The following is a 21,794-nucleotide window of genomic DNA, read 5'->3' as shown; positions in this document are numbered from 1 at the left end:
AAATTTTTGAATACTTCGGGAAAGCTTTAGAATTCTTGTGCAGGCATTGGCGTATGATAATGGGCACGCGATAGTGTTCATAATTGCATGGCATTGCCTTAATTTTAATATAGGATTGACGGCATTGTAGGCATTGACTAACAATAAGCATTGTCGGCAGTGTACAAAAATGTGCGGTTCCAATGCAAATCTCCTTCCACAAGCAATAGAAAATCGATAGTTTCGTGTTAACGAAACGGCACGTATATTATTTGATAAATTAATTACGTTTAATCGGAAGTTAGCTGAAGCTACTACTGAAAAAACTCGTGTCTTGAGCGTCAGGAATACGATGACAATGAAAATACACGTATTTCGGATTCAGAGTTATTTATTAACACAGTATACTTACAGCATTCACTAGACTAACGAGGGAGAAATTTACTAATAATTTGGCATTGAGAGGAAGGGGAGGGAGCGAGGGGGGGAGGATCGATCTTGATTATACGCGCTTTCTCACCAGCAAGACTTTCTTGCAGATCAAGCCGAATAACAGCCGCTCAATCGGGCGTCAAACTTTGATCGCGCCAATCTGGTGCAATCCATTCTTCCCTGATATTTTTCCGCCAAACAAGAATACGTATTTTTCTACTTTCACGTGATTGACGACGACAGTGACAATAGGTATCAAATTCGACAGGTAGAAGAGTGAGGGGTAGAAGATGCTCGAGTTCATCTTTCTCATTGTTCAATAAAGTGCTTCTTTTTTTGTGAGGGAAGGAAAAAATGACAACAAAAAGACTATATGTCGTAATAAAATTTGGGGTCATCCTAATCAGTCTTTTTTTCCTGTCCTCGCGCGAGATTATCACAGAATTCAGATTATTTAAGTGAGTGGCCAGTGAGAAGAATTGACGCGACCTCATGGAACTTAGCATACGTGTGACGTTAACGCTGCGTCTAATATTTATTTCTATCAATGTAGATTAACGGTGATCTCTCGATTTAACTTATTCTTTATCTTTTCCCAATTCTACAAATTAAAGAAGGATAAAAATTAAGTTAAATCGAAATTAAAGCCAATTCACATTGGTGAAAGTGGATATAAGTCGATTGTGTGTATCTGTACAATTTGAAGGATTACCTTTGCAAATTAATCCCGTACTTTTTCGTACGAGATCGTACCGCGTGTACATCATGTCGATGAGAAAGACTAGAATCGATATTGGTGATGCGTGCGAGCAGCTTGTTCAATATTAAAAAAAAGATACGCAGTAGTACAAGAAATGTCCCTCCGTTTATCTCTCTTCTCTCTTTCTGTAAACAAAATGTATTGTCGGCAAGCCACCACGAATATGTAAATTGTCCCTCGACAATTTCAACAATTACATCTTCTGCTTCTTTTCTCGTTTCTCTTTATTAGAATCATAAATAGAACGGAGTGTTCAACATTCGATCGTTTACAACGTTTATAAAGTACATTAGCAGTTATTGTTTTCGTATCAAGAGTCAATCGATAACAGTTACTAGTAGGGTTACCAAATATCACAGTAGCGAAAGGAGGACAAATTCTGTAAAAAAATATTAACAAAGGGGAAATGAGTAAAAAAAAATGTAAATTTTTTAAAAAATCTCTATCTAAAATTTTAATCATGTAAATCACTTTGTTAGCACAATTAATATCATGTGTCCTTTTTATTTCTTTTCTATATTTTATTTCTATAAAATGTTTTATTAATCTACTTTTAACTTTACTTTTAACTTTATAACAAAACAAATTAAATTGTTAACATATTAACGAGAGTTAATGTTTAATCTTTTTTTTATACAATAACATTTTTCAATATCAATTTTCTTAAGCAATTGCTTGTTAACTTAGGATCTCTTAACAAAATTCTGTACAAAATTGCATGCAATTTTTATCGCGTAAGTTGAATTTTATTAAACTTTTCATAGTTTTAATCAACTTTCTGCTTCATTGTGAACATCATGAACAGACAATGTGTTCCACTTCATATGAAACTGAAGATTAAAATTCAAAACTATAAAAATAGAATATTTACTATTTTGATTCAAATGTGGTAGAACGGAGAGCCAAATTGTTAAGACATGTCCTCCTAAAGTAGGACATTTGGTAATCCTAGTTATTAGCAGACGTGAGACAAGCGCAAAATTAGACGATCATCATACGTATAAAAATGTCAGCGCGCGATGTAACTTATCTCTAGATACCGTTTTTCTTTTTGCGCGTGAGAGATTCTCACTCGCGCGTAATTCCGATGCTTACACACACACGAGAACCTTTTTTACATAATATCTTTGACAGAGCAAAATTTCGTTCCCTTCAACGGATTTTAATCTTAAGTTAACGATAATTACAAACTTTATCGCTGAGTGAAAAATGCAGCCAAAAGCATATTTCTCTCTCTCTCTCTCTCTCTCGCCTCCGTAATGTTATTAAAATCCTTTAGTTAAACATGTCTGATACTTTCGATACTAGAAAAAGATTAGAGCGCAGGTCAAAGAAAGAGATAAAATCTAATGTAGAATTATATTAAACACTCCTCCTATGTAGATGCATTATTTTAACAGGAGATTATCGTTAAATTAATGAAACGCCGTTTGCTTGTTTACAGCCAGCTGATGTTGCGATCAGCGCTATGTACATGATTAGTTTGTCATACAATTCCACAGCTCTTGGAAAAAATTTTCCGACCTTTTCTACGATTGTGATTTCATTAGTTCGTTTCTCGGTCGCGCGAGATTTTTATCATGGCAGTATATAAGGCATGCGCGTTCTTTTCTTTTTTTTCCTCTTTGTTCCGCGTATGTTTCTTAGCTTACGTGTTTATACTCTTGCGACGGTATTATCGACGTTTTAAATCTACTCTCGCCGCGGAAGACGAGAAACGAATTAATCGTGGATATTTTTAACATGCTGATTTTTTTTCTTTTCTCTTTTTCTTCCTTTTAGTGAAAATGCGAACAACTTCGAGTCAAAATTTCAACATACATAAGCAAAATCTACTTCTCGTGAATGATTATCAATAGGTCGTTATAATGACAAACACGTCTTACATCTTACGTTAAGTCTTATTTCATTGCTACATTCAAACTTCACGTTTCCGATAATAAAAATCGTTAGACATCAACATGCACCTAACATCGATAGAGATTGCTTATCATTTCCCTTACGCTAACTCTTTTTTTTTGTTACAACTCGTTTCGAACATGACAACTCGTTATACGTCTATTATTTACAAATTCTCGAATCAGTGATGTAATGATAATACTTGCTGATAGCACGATAGATTACTATTAGAAACTCTCGATAAGGTATCTCGTATTCTTACAACTCTTGTGACTTACGATTCTCTCTTTATTAAATTCTACTCGTTAACGCCTGTCTATAATGTAAAACTAAGCAAAAATGTAATAATATTATCTACACACAATTCTATCATTCAATATCGCGTCCTCGTAAATTATAAATACAGTATGAAAAATGTGTCCATCAGTTTTTTTTTGTTTTAGATTAATAAATACTATACAGTTTCGGGAGGAGAGAATAGGTGAATATCTTAAAATTTTCTTTTTCTTTTTAAATGCGCCAGAGGTGATCTCGATTGGATCCTGCCCAATCCGTCAGATTTACGTTCTCATTAGCATTATCTGTCTAATCTTTTAACACGCTTCGTGGTATACGTATAAAATGACAATACTTAGTAATAGAACATTTCGCGGCAGTCTTGCTGCTTATAAATCACTTTCTTTTTTTCGAAGACAAAACTGTATGCCGAGAAGCTCTAAAAGAAATGACAATTGTAATTTTATTAATACGAATAAATTAGTGAATAATTATTGCTATTAAAAATTCTCATCATCGAGAGACATTATCTTAAAAACACGAAGCGTACTAGAAGAAAATCGGTATACAAAAAGTGTACCTCGCTTACGAAACTGGAAGAGTACATTATACTTCCGTGGTACGACTGTAAGGGCTGGACTCTTCAGATTGCGATAATTTTCGCTCTCGTTTGGCGAAGAGGCCTCCTAAAAAAGATGGCTGCTGAGCCAGTCCCTTACCACCGGCACCAGGGATCGTAACCCCTGGATGCATAGGATGAACTTGTCCAGGATGTTTAATGCCTTGGCTCATCGAGCTGGCAGAAGTAGATTGAAATGAAATAGACATACCGCTATCCAGAGAGCCCACACTTCCACGACGCTGTGGCTTCTCACCGGCAACTAAATATATACATTGACATATCGTTAACTTTTCAAGTACATAAGAAAATATAAGTATATACTTCTTTCTACTTACATTGCTCGTGTATGTCCAAAAGAGAATTACTAAGTGCGGAACGTTTCAATTGTGTGTCGACATCAACTGTTTCTGCTCTGTCGGAACAAGTCCCGGGGCAAGGACAGATTTCCACATCGGCGACGCCGGAGTCTCTATTTTCCGCCCCGCCTCGCGCGCCTCTACTGCTCTTTTGTCTCTCCAATTCAGTTTCGATACGCAAAGTTTCCATCTCATCCATTTCGCTAATGGATTCCCTAAGGTCTTCTACAAATTTACACCTGTCATGCTCATTTCGAGCGTTAAATGTGACTAGAACTTTTCCGTCGACACGCTGAGAGAGTCTTATGCCGTATGGATAATCTGCAAGACAGCAACCAAGAATTAATAAGTTAATATTTAAGATATCTTTGCGTAAACTTTTTACATTGCAGAAACTTACGGGGAACGTCGAATAGAGTAACCACCATGCCGCAAAGTGTAAAACTCTGTCTGAAAGTGTAAGTTACACTGTTCTTCTTCTTGCTTAGAATCTTCGTAACGACGAGCAGGTCGTTAAAAAGGAAAACTTCTCTCTGATGAACGCCGGGTCTCTCTTTTTTGTGGATGTCGGGTATCTCATAGAGTCTGCAGTAACACACCAATCTTCTATGCGGCAACGCCATGTTTGGCTTCTTTCCAACAATAGTCGCTTGGACCTTCATTACTTGCGACACGTGGTCGGAGCCTGGCTTGAATTCGTTATCTTTCACCCGTTCGTAAATGCCAACTAGAATATCCCGGTCTATATCGCCGCAATCATCTATCCCTCGGAGATTCTTTATAAAATCCTCAAGTCTCATTCTACGTTCGGGCTTTAGATTAGGTGTGTGCAAATCCGTATTAAGCATGATAATAGCAAAGGCTAAGACAAAAACGGTATCTGCCGACCGCAGCCTCGATATTACGTCATGATTACATTGGCAGTAACGTTGACTGAAGACTTCCATTAACCGCTCGATCTTTTGTGCCTCGCCAGGCATTCTGAAGTAGGCTTGAAACTTTCGTAAAGCGACGTCTACTTGCATTCCAGAGAGGTCCAATTCTTGAGAAAAACATCTGCAAATTATAATTAAATTATAGATACAGATAATAATTTTTATAATAATAAAATATATCTTTTTAAATATATTACGAAAGTATTATTTTAAAAATATATTTAAACATATATTTCAAAAATATATAACTAATTATGAGCATCTTTTTTACTAACAGAGATTTGTTTCTTTATTTTCGATATTAATTCAAAAATACTAAACACATTGAGTCACTCACTCAAGCACTGCCATATTGAAAGTGTTCTGCAAATTTCCAAGGTATTCTCCTATCATTTGTTTGGACAATCCCTTTCGACTGATCAAGAATCTGGCGACCCCTTGTGGACTGTTCTCCAAAAATCCACGTCTGATGAGGTAACTAATCCCTCTTTCCGGTTTCTTATTAAAAAGGTTTAGGCCAACTCTATACTGCCGCTTCCTCACCGTTTCGGATACCTTATAGCTTGTTTGAGTCGGCAGACTCTCCGTATGGTCCATTAGGGGAAGTTGGTAGCCGGAGCTGGCATGTGAGTGGCCGAGCTCTTTCACGTTAGCGGCCATCGCCGCCGCGTCCGCGGTATGACTCGCACATTCCTGATGTTCCGGCGAACTCGACTGATTTCACAATCAGAATGATTCCGTTAACAATTTTCGCTTACGTCTTCAAGAAATTGCCGTTACTTGCGCTATGCGAGCGAGCAACGTGTGAATATAATGAGAGAAAGAAGAAAATCAGCTATACTCACAATCCCTTTGTGCTTCCAAACGGGCGACCCTCTCTGAGCATCGCCCTCGGAGCTCTCGCAATTGGTGGAATCGCTGCCGGAACTCTGCACCGAACTTAGACTTCCGTTCTCCACACTTTTACTGAGACCATTGTGTCGCGGCTCCATAGATCTCGAAGTGATGGAGGACGTTCTCTTTGGCACCTCCGGCGGAACCTTCTTGCTGGCGGAACCTCTCGTTCTGCCAGGACCAAGCTGGTTGGCGTTGTTCCAATTTTGCGATATCGTCGTCTGCAGATTGTGCGGCGTCGACGGCGACGTACATGGTGTCCGCAGCAGATCTCTTGGCGGTGTCTCTTGTCTCAGGCCGCATAAAGCTTCCTACATTAAATAGAGAAATTGCGTTTTTCTATCAAATTAACGAGATACTTGGTTTATTTTATGAAATAATCGATCGAACTGTTCGAGTATTTCATTGCCGTTTAACGTGCCGTTACGCTCGTCGACACTCACCTGTGGATTGTAGTAATGGATACTACCGCTCTCCTGGGAGCTCGATTCCCAGCAGGGACTTGGTGGTAATTGCTGATGTCGGTTGCACGGGCTGGGCGCCAATGAGGGTGTATGCCTACCGCTCTGATGCAAATTGTGATTCGTGTGTTGATGGCCGCTGACTTGAACCTCGCATCTACCGCTCTGACTCCTCGGTATAGGCGATTGCGAGTTGTCCACGTGCCGCCTTTCCCTGAGAGACATGCTTCGGATCGGCATCGGTCTGTTAGATTCGCAGCCAGTTTAGCGCGATGAGCTTTACGTAACACGAGGAAAAATACGCTCGTGGTAAAAGAGGCTTGATTTACCTGTTGGCGGACTGTGTCTGCTGAATGTATATTTGACTGTGATAAACCATTCTCTCGTGATCGTTGAGGTTGCGATCCGTCGTCGTCTCCTGAAGTTTCCTGCTCAAACGCTTCTCCGCCTTGGCCATCGCCGTGATCGCCGCGAACTTCTTCAGCAACGTGTACCTCCGAAAGGCACGTTGGATCGTCAGCGCCGCGTTTCGCGCTTTCACCCCGCCGTATTTTCGCTCCAGCATCTCGATCTGCTTGTCGAGCAGATCCTGCGACAACTCGTATCTGTATGGAACAAGATCACGCAATTTTTTTTTAACTTCCGACCTAGGTTGCGAAGCCTCGATACGATTTTTCATCCGCACGCGAACCGTTACCGGGTTACCGCGTGTCCGCTGTTTGTTCGCGGTCGCAAAAAGGAACATATAAGATTACGACTTACGCGGTCTGCAGCCGACACCGCTTGAGCACGTCGCCGTTGCGGACCGAGCCCTTCTTAAGGTGACTCTGCTGATATCCGGCGGACTGCGGTTGCCCACCGAATCCCTGCACCATGGTGCCGTAGCTCTGCGGCTGCGAGTAGCCTGTCGCATTGTGCGAGTATACCTGCACATTCGAGGCAGGATACGGGGGCCCGTGCGCGTAATTCTGGTTCTGCATGTAGGACTGGCCGGTGATGTACGACGTCGTCGACAGGGACGTCTGGCTGCCGGACGAGTACGCGCCGTGCATGCTGTTGCCGTGGATCTGGTTGGCGGTCGTGCTACTATGCGACGCCAAAGGTCTCTCGACCTTCGTCGGAAAGCTGCGCGAGAAACAGACATGTGTGTAATTAGTTTTTGTCCGGGGCATCACGTCCGTGAGACATTGCGTCCTAAACTTAAGTTATTAACGACTTCTGCATTCCTCAATTGCAAAGTACTCTTCTGATAAAAATCGCGGAGGATAAAAAAAAATCGAAGAAACACTATCAACCGAAAAAATTTCATATCAATTTTTCAATTTCGCAGTCATCCTTCTATCAAAAATGGAACCTCTTCATATACGAGATTTTATCTCTACATTTTCAATTTAGTTTTTCATCATCTTTTCAACGGCACCACCAATTTATAAGACAACTTGTACAAGAGAAACACTGTGCGCGAGCGGGAGCGTGCGGGGATAATTGAAATCAGATAAACGACACCGTATCGCCTCGTACCAACGCCAGGTGTCTTTAATTACTAGATAAATGCGCATATAGGCGAAGTATAATGCGGAACGTAAAAATAAAGAGGACGCACCCCCTGAAATGATAAACGCAAATGATCATGTTGCTTTCGTGGACTCGGACGACTTTCCACGTGTATCAAATTGCACGATCTATCTTCGTCTATGATGCGGCGTGGTTGCGTGCCTAGCCACGATCGTCCTCGATGTACGGCGCGCTCTTGCGCGCAATTATACCACGCGATTGCACCACAAAACTGTTTCTTCTCTCGCGAAGAAACGGGGCACGCGTCTCGCGTGTCGACCACCTCGGACACCGAACACGAACTGGCGGTGGTAGAGGAGCAGCTGGCGCTTTCAAGGCCCGCTTTTTCGGATCATCGGGACAAGAAATCCCTGAAGGGATCGTAGATTGAGGACGAGGGGTACGCGAGAGTCCTCCCTTCCCCGGGACGTCACAAAGGTGCGTATTATATACGCCCGTATATCTCCGACGTATCCTCTCGCCGGTGTGCATCTGGCAGGTGCACGCGGCGATAGCGAGCATCGGCGACGGTAATATTTGACCGTGACACTCAACCTTCCACGGAGGAGAACGTTTCTTACGCAATGAGCGTCAATTAAATGACTTACGTAAAGACATAACTTAAGCAAATGAGCGTGCAACGTATGACAGATGCATATGCCGCCGAATGACGAATGCAATTCGCGACCGCGAGTTACGAGAGGCGATTCACGATTCGCTCGATTTTCAAATTTCGCAAGAGCGCAGACCCCCTCCCCCCCTCCCCCTCGTCAGACGAACGAACAGAATAAGAAAATGTTGCGGTAATACGTGAAGAAATAAATGATGAAACGTATTTGTGTAAGTCTGGCAAGAATCGTATTACTAGACAATTAAAATTGGAGCGTGGTCGAGAAATCGATGGTAGTACCGCTCCGCTGTAAAACGTATCGCTCTCGTAAACTGAGCCGTATTTCCCTGCCGTAATCAGTGCGTGTACCATTAAATGTTATACGATAATGCGGTTGAACAATACAAAGTGTGGCGTCTTAACAATATAAATGCGACGGACAACGCGCAAACGACAACACGTAATCGCATATGTAAGAGCAATGTCCAAATTGGTGGGTCTTAAAGCGTAAAATCGAAACTTAGAAACGGGACGTCCAACGTCATAATTACGAATCATAATTACGAGTCATTCTCTTCATTAGCATCGAATTGCACGTATTTTCATAATAGATGGTATTCCTGAAAGTCTCAGCTTGAAGCTCAATGAAAACATTACGCGTTCCGCGTGAGAGTAGAAGTTGTACCTTTCTGGACACACGAAGGAAGATAAATTCAGAAAGCGTATCAGCATAACTTTTCAGCAGGAGGAATATATTCGCCATTGCTGCTAAAAGAATAAATTTTATTTACATATCAGCCTTTTACAAAATCAGTTGTGAAACTTAAATGGAAACACTGGAAAGTTCCGGAAACATCTGCTTCCGGAAGAAGAGGTAACACGACGGACGTAACGTTAAAACCTCCCGAGCAAAGGAAACATGTCCCGGACGTCGCCTGGAGTAAAGTTGCGACTAAAGTAAACCGATATTTTTTATTAATCCTACTTTCACGAATCGATTCGAACTCTTCGGGGAGAACATCGGCGAGCTCCGCAGAAGCAGATACGTCGCCGAAGACGCGAGTCGAGATATCCTGCGCATAAAGGAAAATAAACGCGAGGGACAGCGTAGTATTAGAGCTTCCCCAGAGGAGGAGAAGGAGGAGGAGGAGGAGGTGGAGGAACATCTGCTCCATCGTCGGCTGCCTGTGACTCGCGTGCCACGCGCGCGTGCTATCCGGAGCCGCCCCGACACGGCTTCGTAGAAGTGGCACGGGACCCTGCCGCCTGCCTGCCGTGCCGATGGTGCCCCGACACGCACCTGGCTCGATGTTTTTTCTTTGGGGAAGATACTACGGGCAGCCAAATGCATGGTTGGCTTCTTCCTGCCTCCCTTTTTTTCAAGAGGTGCTTCTTGGCGGTCTATATCTCCTTATAGCTTTTACCTCACTTTAATCCACCGAAAGAAAGTCGCGTCTTAAGAAAATATTGGATTATTAAAAAAAAAACTTGTTTACACATATTTTTCCTCTTTATCACTTTTATGTAAAATGAGAAAAAAGGCAAAGTTTTCAATCGACTTGAAATTAGAAATGCGGAAAAAATAAATGAGTCAAATTTATTTAACGTGATTGCTGTGCTTTTAATAAAATATTTTCGAAATGTGATTTTAAATAAAAGATATGCAGCAAGCGTTTAACAACATTACGAAAATACGATAGGATTGAGTGAGAACCACTATACGGACACCAATCCGAAATTAAATAAAGACGAAATTACGTTTTCATTACAAGTATATTTAATCACGTTTTACTCATGTTTCATATATTTCAGAGTAATACTATAACATTTGGTTTTAAAATTTTCAATAATAGTGCTAATGATTATCCTGTTACAACGTTATCTCATATTCGTAATGTTTAACTCGTTAAATCTATAAATGCAGTAGCACGAGACAATGCCGCAGTATCCCCATAAATGCAGTTGCACGAGAGAATGTCACAGTATCCATAATGCGCATCGCGCACGCGTGTGTAAATTAAGGATTATCGATGCATCATGATGATAACGTGACGTGACGATAAGGGGATACAACGCACTTACAATTTAGCCAAGTTTCACAAGTAAAAGCAGCAGACGCGTAGTATCTCGTTAACTTCTAAACATGTAACGTGATATATCCTCGAAGTACATGCAAACGTCCTTTGTTCACGGAGAAGAGAGAATTGAATTACCATGTAGTGATAGCTTACATTCATTATCATTGGCCTAAATGGGCACAATATAAGCCATTTGCATATTGCAAACTCCCTGAGCAGATGACACATTTGTCATATCACATTCGCTTTACGAAGTCATTGAGTTAATTACGCAATGCATACGTGTACACGCGCACCAAAAATATATACATATATATATGTATATGTATATAAGAGTGGTCCTTATTTTCGAACAGGACATATTTTTATGCAGGAGGACAGCCTCAATTTGTTCGTTTATTTAAGTAACGATTCCCTATATTTGGGATCACTTAGTAAATATTAATCAGTTGAAATATTGCCGCATCGAGGTAAAATTTGGGGAAAAAAACTTTTTATTTTTTTTTATTAATCAGTTTCTAAAAATTATGTAACAAAAAATTATAAATACCAAAATTGTGTAACATAAAACCTGTTCATTTATTTTATAAATGCAAAATTTAATATTTATTGATTTAAGATTTTATAATTATTTATTATATATATAAATCTTTCAAACTATATTAGCTAAATAATAAAATATACTACTATATACTAAAGTAAATAAACAGGTTCTATATTACGCAACTTTGATATTTATAATCGTTACATAATTTTTAGATATTGATGAGCTAAAAAAAAAGTTTCTTTTTTTCAAATTTGAATTCAATAGGAACATGAATTAATACTCAATCGATCTAAAACTTTACGGGTACTCTCTTTATGTAATACAAGAGAAATGAAGGTTCTTATTACTTTAATTAAAAAAAAAATCCTATAAATAAGGATTACCTAATACACACACTAAAGGAAAAATTATTAAATTTTTATAAATATTTATTCGAATAATACCAATGACAGATTTACTAAATGTATTTATTTAGTACAAGAATTAGCAATTTAAGTGTCATTTTTTTTCTTATAGAGTAAATATTTATACGTACCGTAAGAGTAAATATTCATTAAGTAAACTTCATTAGTATACTATCCGAATAAATATTCATTAAAATTTAGGAAATTTTCCTCTCAGTTTATACATGTAGAAAATACAATATATTAGACACGTATGTAAAAGCAATACAAACATGTATGTGAAATGAAAATGTTTGGTATTGTAAATTATTCAATCAGAGAGCTTTTAAGCATAAGTGATGACAGTTTGATAAAAGCGCCGGCTTTCTCGCGATCAATTACGATGTGGAAATCACCTGACAGCTCATTTCCACGAAGACTCTCAGAGAGGCGCGTTTAAGGACGTCATTGCTCTACTTACGCGACGCCTCGGCAGATGCAGATGCATATAGAGGATTTGCGCAAGTGTCCATCGCTCCTGTCAATTACGCCTAACGTCGCTTATTCACGGCACGCAGTTACGGCACATTTTATCGGAGTGATACTAATAAACTCCGTGGCGCAGACTCACGCAAAAATCGCTTCGAGAAGTTCTTAATCCCATTCATACGACTTGACGGGGCATCAAAATATAACAAACATTCTCTTGATACGTAAATACATTCCGACATTACGGTGCCTTTTACGGGATGCTCTGCGATAATAATTTTCAGGAAGTAGATTAAAAGACAGATATAAAAAAATAAGTATAAGAAACATATGCGAACCTGACCAATATATAAATGAAAGGATACATTTTTCAGAAAAATTCAACTTTACACTGCAATTATGTATTGTGTGTAAAATCATATAGTGACTCTTTACACGAATAAAATTAATTCAATGCGTAAGAAATGCAAATACGTAAAAAAGTGACTACTACAAGGCTCACACACTTGGACTTGCAGGGTTCTCTCCATTGCCTTCCGTTAATAAAATTTAATGGTACGTCATTATAGCTGTACGTCTAATTGCTTTTCGGCGACTTTCGGCACGTAACATTTTTGACACCGAAGGACGTTGTAGTGGTCAAGTAAGTGTGCTGTGAATCGGTACGAGCAAACCGTACGAGAAAAAGTCTGTGTACACAGTCTCGAATTCATTACGGAAATTATTAAAACGTGCTCCATTATTGTAGCCGCTGCTCGCGGCTCGCGCGCCATCGTGGACTAATTATCATCGAGCAATTAACAACCGTTGATTGCCATTACCGGCGTGGGTGCGCGAGCGCGCACGCTTGCGCGAGCATCGAGCGATCCTACCTTCTACCTGAAATAATTTTGCTCTCTACCGCTCGCGCGAGCGCGTGCGTGTATTTGCGATGGTCTGTTCATGTATTAGAGAGGAAGAGGCGAGGAGATGATGCCGCTTTAGAGAGATTACGTTTCCCCGACAATGATAATTACATTCGTGCGAATCTCGTCGAGATAGCGCAGGTAGGATGTTACCATCGCTGATGCAGAGTTTCCTTTTCTTCAATAGAATTCATTTTATTTCCTTCCGTCTATTTACATAAATATTTCAGAAGTAAAGATTCACAGAAACACTTAACAAATTAGGATAAATTTGTACATTTTATACGAAACAAACGAGTTAAACCAAAGACATAAATTCGTTTCCGAAAATATAAATAGTAAATTATAATCGAAGAGCTGTGATTTTTTTTCAAGCGTGATACTTGCATTAAAAAATTAAATATAATATATAAAAACCCAATTATATTTAAAAAAAATATGTGTTTAAGACAATTTTCGAAGATTTTCGATAATACTTTTACGAGTAGCGTTGAAGATGTAGATATAAGTTTTAATGGAATAATATATCGACACTGTCGTACAATTACAAATAGTGGATCATAATGGTCATCCGTCATCGTTGCATCGACAGGTCGTGATTTTGATGAAATAGAAATAATAAATAAGTACCGATTGATGAACGACGTCGGCGTGGAGTAACCCAACTGAAGACGCGATCTGACGACCTTCTCTTGAACGGTCACCATTCTCGAGCTTCGCGAACTTTGATGCACTCTGGTGGTTCGTATCACTTGATAGCACTGGTGTTGAGTCTGGGGCGAGCAGACCGTCACCCTGTCGTTGCGTGGTTCGATCATTGTATACGTGGTCATGGTCACTGTTCGTCGCGAAAGTGTTCACCGTTCCGAGGTAAGAGTCTCGCTTCGATTCGAACCCATCGTCGCGTTCTTCGCACAGCTTTACGTTTCAATTCGATTCGTAGATAATATTCGCGAATTTTTTTTACCACAGTATTCTTTGGTTAACTGGCAGAAGGCAACACGTTAGAGAAGTTACACTCGATATCCAACGGACCTAAATCCGATTAAAGCAGAAACCCGTTATATCTCGGTCGGTTGTAACGCAAATTAAGAAAAAGATTTCCAGTGTTAACGTAATATCCTGTCTTGCGATAATTATTGTAACTTATTACGGACGTGAAATAAAATCAGAGTTGCCGTGATTATAAGTAGCGGATAATTTCTGGTAATGAATTAAAATTAGTTTATTCAGTTACGTCGTTATAATCGTTGCAGAAATTTAGGTCAGTGAGTTAATAATTCATCAAAGCACATCGGATTTCGGTCTTTATTAATAGATAATAATTCTCGAAATCCTAATTTAGCTCTTAAACACGGAGACCACCTTGAATTTCATTTGGATTTGAGCTTCGACGCTTGACACTAAGTAATTGGGTTAACTATTACCGAGCTACTCTCGGCAGCGATCAATAGTGTCGTTTTCACTCGTCCGCCTTTTCCGGTTGATTCACGAGCAATCGTTAAAACTTTCTAACGATACTTGGTTAATATGCGTAACAGTAAGTGTATCACAGTACGATATCTACGTGCGATGTGTATTTATCAATGATCTCTTTTTAATGAAAGTATGTATACGTATATTTATGTGGGAAGCCTCGAATTTTGTATGCATATGGAAACAAAGAAATATAAAAATATATATAAAAATATATATAATTATGTATGTGTAATTATATAAATTTTTTTTCTATACTTTTGTTCCCCACAGAGGGTGGTGCTTTGTTCGACGCTTGCGCGGAAAGATCAATTTTATTGTAGTATCTAAAAATTTAGCTAAATACAGATCGAAAATAATTTTATGTCGGACTATAAAAATAATTTATATAAGACGTTCAAGCATGATGATACTACTGCAAAAATCGTTGACATTTTAGTAATCAACTTAAACATCCAATATAAATTGTTTAATGGTTCAACATAAATTATTTTCAGATCTGTATCTCAACAAAATTGTCTTTTCCGTGTGCGGACTGAATAATCCAACCTTGAGTACAACAAAAGTGAAATCGAGCATTCCCAACGAAGATTAAACTACTTCGTTCCTAGCAATCGAAACGTCTTTAATCAATTTTTTAAAAAATTGTTAAGAATCTTTCTCCGATTAAATTTTATTTGAATTTTTCAAATCTCAATTTTGTAATAATGCATATTACAGTAAGAGGAGGGAAATTGAAAACTGCAACGATGTTTCAACTACGTGCTTAACATAATTCTCCACAACAATATAATTTATTTAGCAGTCGCACGATCGATCGTCATAAATAATATTTATTGTTTGGCATAAATCGGATTCGACTCGGAATGAGACTCGCGCAATCGAGACAAACTGAAATTTTCGCGGAATTAACGCGTAATTAGTTTACGACCGATACAATACGGCGTGCGGGCCGGTGAAATACCGTTTACTGTTCGTCTTCGGTTGGCTCGTATCGGGGACGCACGTACGAAAAAGTCAAAGGCGGCGAATAATAATGAGCACAGAAATCCTTCGTGCAAACGAGACCGCACGTGAACGTGGTGTGACATATACAACGAAATAAGTCCTTTTACATGCCGAAACTTCGCGCGCCGTGCATACTCGTCGCGCAGCTCGTTAATACGATCCACTTTGCTCTCTTTCGTGCGGCGAAAACTTGTCTCGACCTCCTCGAGCCCAGGAGGGGTTGCCAGTAGACGAACGCGACGAGATTGATCAAATTAATCCAACGACGACAATGGCGGAACTCCACCGGATGCGCTCGTCGAATTGATCCAAGGAGGCATGAGCGCGGCGCAACGCGATGCGAAGCGGCGCGCGGCTCGTTGAATGCGTCCAATCGAATCAATTCGGGATTTCCATTCGAGAGCCGCCGAGAAATACACTTTTCCCATTTATCGCGATTCAATTTCACACCTACGACACTGGGCTACGAGGAAACGGAGCACAACGCGGGAGTACGACGCCCATTTTCCACGTCGAGCGATCGTGCCTCGGTAACGAAACGGTAAAAAAAAAGGGACAACAAAAATACCTTGTCGGACCGGCGAGCACGTTGATTCACAATCGTCAACTACACCCGTTCTGTTTGCCGTTAGCTTCGATACCATAATGGAACTGTCAAAGTCGAATGAAAGGTGGGGCGGCGGCCTCCCACCGGCGGCGATTTCAACGGCGGCCGCGCGCATATACATTGTTACGCTCGTCTCGATGCTGCTACCGCTCGGAAATACAGGTCAATTCACTCTGGCCGTGCGCGATCGTCGCACGTGTAGATATATATATATATTTCTGAATCTACGTTAAAAAAAGGAGAGTTTTAAGCGCCGAGACGAGAACGGGACGAGAGGTCGTTGCACCCACGAGGGGGAGATCCACTTTAACGCGTGGCGGGAAAGAAGCCCGATCGATTTATGGCGCACAAACGATTTCCAATCGCGATCTCAATTGCGCTCGCGCCGATTGATCCGAGTTAATTCTTTATACCTCTTCCGCGGGATAGAATTTTCGATTTGTACCGAGGACCGGAACGGCAATAAAAACGACTCGAGAGATGTTCCGGGATACGTGTAAAAAACGCCGAAGAAAAAATTGAAACTTCTCGCGAACGTGTCCTTCGAATTTTCGTGTCGGCGTTAAGAATGACTAAGGACATTTCTCAAAACAGTAAAAAAATTATAAAAAAATTATTTTATATTGCGTTTAAAAGTAGTGAAAAAAAAATTGGCAGAATTTTCTATTTGCAGAAAAAGTTATTCAAATAAGAAGTAGACGAGTGCTCTAATGAAAATATAATAAATAATGAAAAAAAATCTGAATTTTTTTTTATTTAAGTACTTTAAATATTCAAGATGATTTGTGTAAAGAAAACATTTATTTATTTATTTCTAAATAAATGAATAAAGTACTTAGACAAAAAAAATTAAAAATTTTCCTAATGTTGTAAAAAATAATTTCATTTTTAACAACAGAGTAAACAAATTATAAAAATATAATCTTGCTCACACTACTTTCGTATGTACACAGTTTATTTAAGGTGTTATTATCAACATATTTCTAAATTTTATTTACCTCGCAGGGATCGTACGTTCGATACATCCTTAATTACGACGCTCGACACATCGATCGAGAGAATCGGAAGAATAACAAAAGGTAGAGGCCTGCGGAAGGAAACGAGACGCGAAACACGGTCGCGTCCGCGTTTCTCGCGTGATTTTATTTGTAACCGCCATGTGTATCTCTACACATGGTTGACGATAGATTTATCCCTCTTTGAGCAGCACCCGCGCGCCCGTACCCGCCAGCTGAACTGTAAATAGAAAAATAATAGCGGACAACAGGTATATCCGCGTACCGACTGTACTTTCACGTATGTTAATGTCGGCACGATAGGGCTTTCGCGTCAATACGGCGACAGTTTCAACGAGCGCGCGTGTTCCAGTTTTAATTTCGCATCGTCTGTGTGCGGGATGTTGATTTTTTTTTCTTTTTCAAACCTCCGGTCTGTTGAAGAGCACGCAAGCGAAATACACTCCGCGCAATATCAAAATGGGAATTCCTGCGGTTGCAAACGTAGCTTTTTTTTCCTGAGGGTGATCGTCAGGTATATGCGAGATTTTGTACAGCTAAATTTATATATACACAAGTCCGATTCTATTTTCAACTTTTCATACAATAATCTAAGAATATGAATCATTATTTTTCCCGAGCAATTATCCTCTGGAAAACGATGGATGGCAATTTTGAGATCTGGCGCGATAAGCTACCGCTTCTCAATCGTTCGACAACACATTGAGTTTCTCACGTGGAAACGATTAAATATGATTAAAGTCGCATTTTCACTTCACACGGCCGCAATAAGTATATTCAACGAATGCATTCGCGAAGATGCTTCAACAGAATTGCTTTAACAAAACCGTCGGCCGATCGTCGAACAGCCGATCGTCGAACATTCAATTTTCTGTAGCAGTCCTCCTTGACGATGCAATTTACAGGATTTCTTTGCACGTTGCGAACGCACGAAGAGCAAATACCAATTTTCACACGCGGCCCGGGTCTGACTTATTCGCCTTCCCTTCGCGAATCGGATACTAGTTTCGCGGCAGCACGTCATACGCGAGCGGCGCGTATACGTACAAGAGCGCGGACACGTCGAGATCCTCAATTTGCCTGTGGCAAAAGTAAAAGTTAGCGATCGGGAGAAAGCTCCGGTCGAGCCGTATGGCTCTCTGCGGCTAGACGCGAGCGACTGTGGGACTGGTCTAGGCGCACGAATTGCAAGTGGCAAAGGTTACGAGTGATTTCTGCGGGAAGCAGAACCCACGAGCGAGTTCCTCGCCGGGAAAGAGGAATCGAGAGTAAGTTGCGCGAAAGGAATCCGACAAACGAAAAGGACTCTTCTTCTTCTTATTTTTTTTTCTTTTCTCGTCGATTGCCGAGTTCCAAAAGTGGCACTCGCTGACGGAATGAGTCGCTAGACTCTTCGGTCCCGCGAGCGTTTTCCTCGACTTTAACAGTTGTAACGGGGAGCCCTAGTAGCGGCGTGTTCAAGTACGCTTCGGCGAAACGTCACACTCTAATAATAAGTTCACGTCGGCATACTATCGGGGGTACACACGTATAGGATAATAAGTTGCGCGCACGCGAGTCAAGAAAGCCGCGATTCTTTTCCACATTCCTTTATTATCCGCTTTTCACGTTCCCTAATAACACAGTGACGGTATTCCCGGCCTAATGTGCAATGAAGAATAGCGGGAGTAAAGTACCGACGTACGACGCGTGTGGAAACCGCGAGCAGATTTCTACCTGGCGTCTACTTGTGAAATTTGCTCACTATTAACGAACAAAAGTGTTATGTACGGTGGAACACAGATATCCCGCATCCTCTCTCCGCCTTGGAATTATGCGTTTTAAATACATTAACCTCGAATTCAAATCGTACGAAGATATTATCGGGACTACGTAACAATGGAGTTTGACACGAACACGATCTAACCAAAAATTTATTTAATATTAAATTTCTAATAGAAGCGTTGCCACGCGAAATATTTTTATCCTGCTAACCGAAGTATTTTTATCTTCCTAAATTGAACGAAAATTTTATACAGTGCCGAACGTCAATCAACGAGAATCTCTCTCTCTCTCTCTCTCTCTCTCGAAATTTTCGAACACACTCGCTAGAAAAACTTTTTCTCATATATCCCTTCGCACGTACAGTGTGTATAGTCGACAAATTGTATTTTTCCACACATACACACCCACACACGCACACACACACACACACAATTCGCGCGCACGCGAATTCTCGGTTGACTAAACGCGAGCGAAAATGTCCGGTTCTGGATAACGGTCCGTAAAATACAACGTAGAAAATACACGGTCGTGCGGTTTTCATTTGGTATCGTTTGAAGGATAAATTTATCTTCGAAATCCGGAGAAAACGTGTGGATCGGATACCCTCGAGGAAATGTGCCGAGACGTTCGAGTGAATAATAAAACGGGTGGTGAACGAGCTGGATCGATTTCTGGAAAGACTTTTCCTCGCGGTTGAAGAGCACTAAAGATCGTGCTCTAAATTGCGATAGAGGTATCTTCCCAAGTTTTAGACTCGTCGAACGTCGCTTCACTATTAGCAATTAATTTAATGTGAGCTGTTCAATTTATTCGATTAACTACGGCATTTACCCAACAATTAATTTCAAAAAATGAAAAGAAGCGTTTTTTAATTTCAACATGCTTTATTTCTGTTTATTTCTCTGATTTTTAAATACTTGAAAATATTTTCGTTCTAAACGGAATTCAGATTTAAAAACACTAAAGCGTTTAAAATTGGAATTTTTTACAACTTGAACGTTTCAGTGTTTTCAATTTAAACATTTAAAATTAAAACAGCTTTAAGTATTTGACAAATGGAGATGGAAGTAAAACATTTCAATATTTTAAAATTAAACACAATTTTGTTTTCAACGATATTTAACAGATATTTAATTTTTCAATTATTCCGACTGATCCGTTCCGTTTTCAGCTGCTCTTTCGTCATGTACACACACTAAAATACAATAAAAGTAAAGATGTACATTTAGATTTCAGCGGAAAGAAACGAGCAGCAACGAAAAATACGAGCAACCGAAAGTCGAGTGCGAAATTCCGTGGAAGTATTGCGAGTATGACTCGCACGCTTCCTCTCCCGGCAGTAGGGAGTTTCCTGGCACTTTTCAAGCACAGTTAGCGAACTCGCTTGCGTAGGATGGCGTAGCCGAAAGCGCGCCGGGCTCGATTATCCCGATATCATTGTATCCGAGTTTTGTTCTCACGCGAAAAAGGGAGGGACGGAGGGGGAGGAGAGGGCGGGAAATGGCGTCACTTGCGCTCCCACACGCGCACAGCAGCGGCGGCGGCGATTCCGCATGCCCGCGTGCACTCTCTTGAGCGACTAGATATCGCGCGAATGGTATTAACGGTACCGGCAATACTATTCCGCGCTACGTGCCTGTGCTCCACGTGCTCGATGCGTGTGTGCACATGGGACGCTGTTAACATAGTTATCGCGCTCGTACGTCGCGCTAACAGTTCCTCACAATGATATACATGCCGATGTCGCCGCGAACGTATCCGCAGCTTCGAAACCGATATCGTTCTAAGCCCGCTTATATCCAGGCGCGCACGCGATATTGCCAATCGGCCATTATATTGGACAGCCGCTTGCTTGAGGCGACGTCAGAGCGAACGAAGGAAGGTCAGCTCCGCGTCAGAGGTGCATAATTCTCCGATTACGATCACCGAAAGGACACTTCGCCGACATCACGGTGAAAAAAAAAAAAATTGGTTGAAAAAGTAAAATATTTTATCTCTGACGTTCAATTAAATACTGAACTGGCTTAGTTCTTGAATAAATAATGTCAATGGGTGACATGAATAAATTACATCCTTTCTTGTGTAATAAATGTTGTGTAACAAATCGTTGAATCAAGCCAATGTTTAGTTGAACGTATCGGATTAAATATTTTAGTTTTTCAAATTTGTTTTTCTCCACGTGGAATCGAGCGAGCGTCCCAATAAAGAGAGGACAATGCGCGAAACAATAATAACAGTAAACAAAAAAAAAAATATGTAATGCAAAATTTAACGGTATTAATTCCATTTACGATCGCCGTCATTAACGTTCCATTAATGTTACTCAGATATTACGATGAAACGACGTGTTCGCCATTACAAAGCTTTCAATACAATCGCGTGCCAATTTTCTCATTTTCTCCGCAGTCACTTCATTGGAATAAGAAAATAAAAATATACTGTTTTTCTTTTAACGCAACAAAAAATAAATCGACCCGCCGAGCAATAATCTTGAGATAAATTGAAACTGCCGAGTTTTATGTGCCGCTCGAGTCATATGTACACAACTCTAAATTACTCGTATCTTATCGTGCTTACGTGGCAGACACGTGAAAAACACTATGTGCGCGCCATTTGTTAGTTCCGAGCCGCGATACTCTATCGCCGGGATGAATTGTATCTATTTCTACGTTATGTCTCCTACGTATTGTACTATTCAATAATGAAACGCGCGGACACTTTTCCATTAACGCGCAACAGTGCG

The 21,794-nt window shown here is 40.3% G+C and overlaps 1 protein-coding gene across 5 annotated transcripts in view; it reads right to left on the bottom strand.

The window, feature by feature from the left end:
• Nucleotides 1–352: 352 nt before the first annotated feature.
• Nucleotides 353–21,794, bottom strand: part of LOC105197858 (IQ motif and SEC7 domain-containing protein 2) — a 55,569-nt gene continuing 34,127 nt past the window's right edge. For 2 of the 5 annotated variants that reach the window (XM_011164435.3, XM_011164436.3), the window contains exons 2-10: nt 13,811–14,215; nt 7,377–7,739; nt 6,944–7,219; nt 6,597–6,858; nt 6,105–6,464; nt 5,597–5,973; nt 4,725–5,380; nt 4,304–4,645; nt 353–4,227 (exon numbers count right to left, since the gene is read on the bottom strand). In XM_011164435.3, coding sequence (XP_011162737.1) covers nt 3,953–4,227; nt 4,304–4,645; nt 4,725–5,380; nt 5,597–5,973; nt 6,105–6,464; nt 6,597–6,858; nt 6,944–7,219; nt 7,377–7,739; nt 13,811–14,013 — 3,114 coding nt within the window. In that variant the 5' untranslated portion in view covers nt 14,014–14,215 and the 3' untranslated portion in view covers nt 353–3,952. The remainder of the gene's footprint in view (nt 4,228–4,303; nt 4,646–4,724; nt 5,381–5,596; nt 5,974–6,104; nt 6,465–6,596; nt 6,859–6,943; nt 7,220–7,376; nt 7,740–13,810; nt 14,216–21,794) is intronic. The other 3 variants (XM_039454531.1, XM_026137437.2, XM_039454532.1) reach the window with 2 other exon arrangements.

Source organism: Solenopsis invicta, chromosome 10, assembly GCF_016802725.1.
Source record: "Solenopsis invicta isolate M01_SB chromosome 10, UNIL_Sinv_3.0, whole genome shotgun sequence".
Lineage (NCBI taxonomy): Eukaryota > Metazoa > Arthropoda > Insecta > Hymenoptera > Formicidae > Solenopsis > Solenopsis invicta.
The sequence above is the reverse complement of the archived record's forward strand: the minus strand, read 5'-3'. Positions and strand labels throughout refer to the sequence as shown.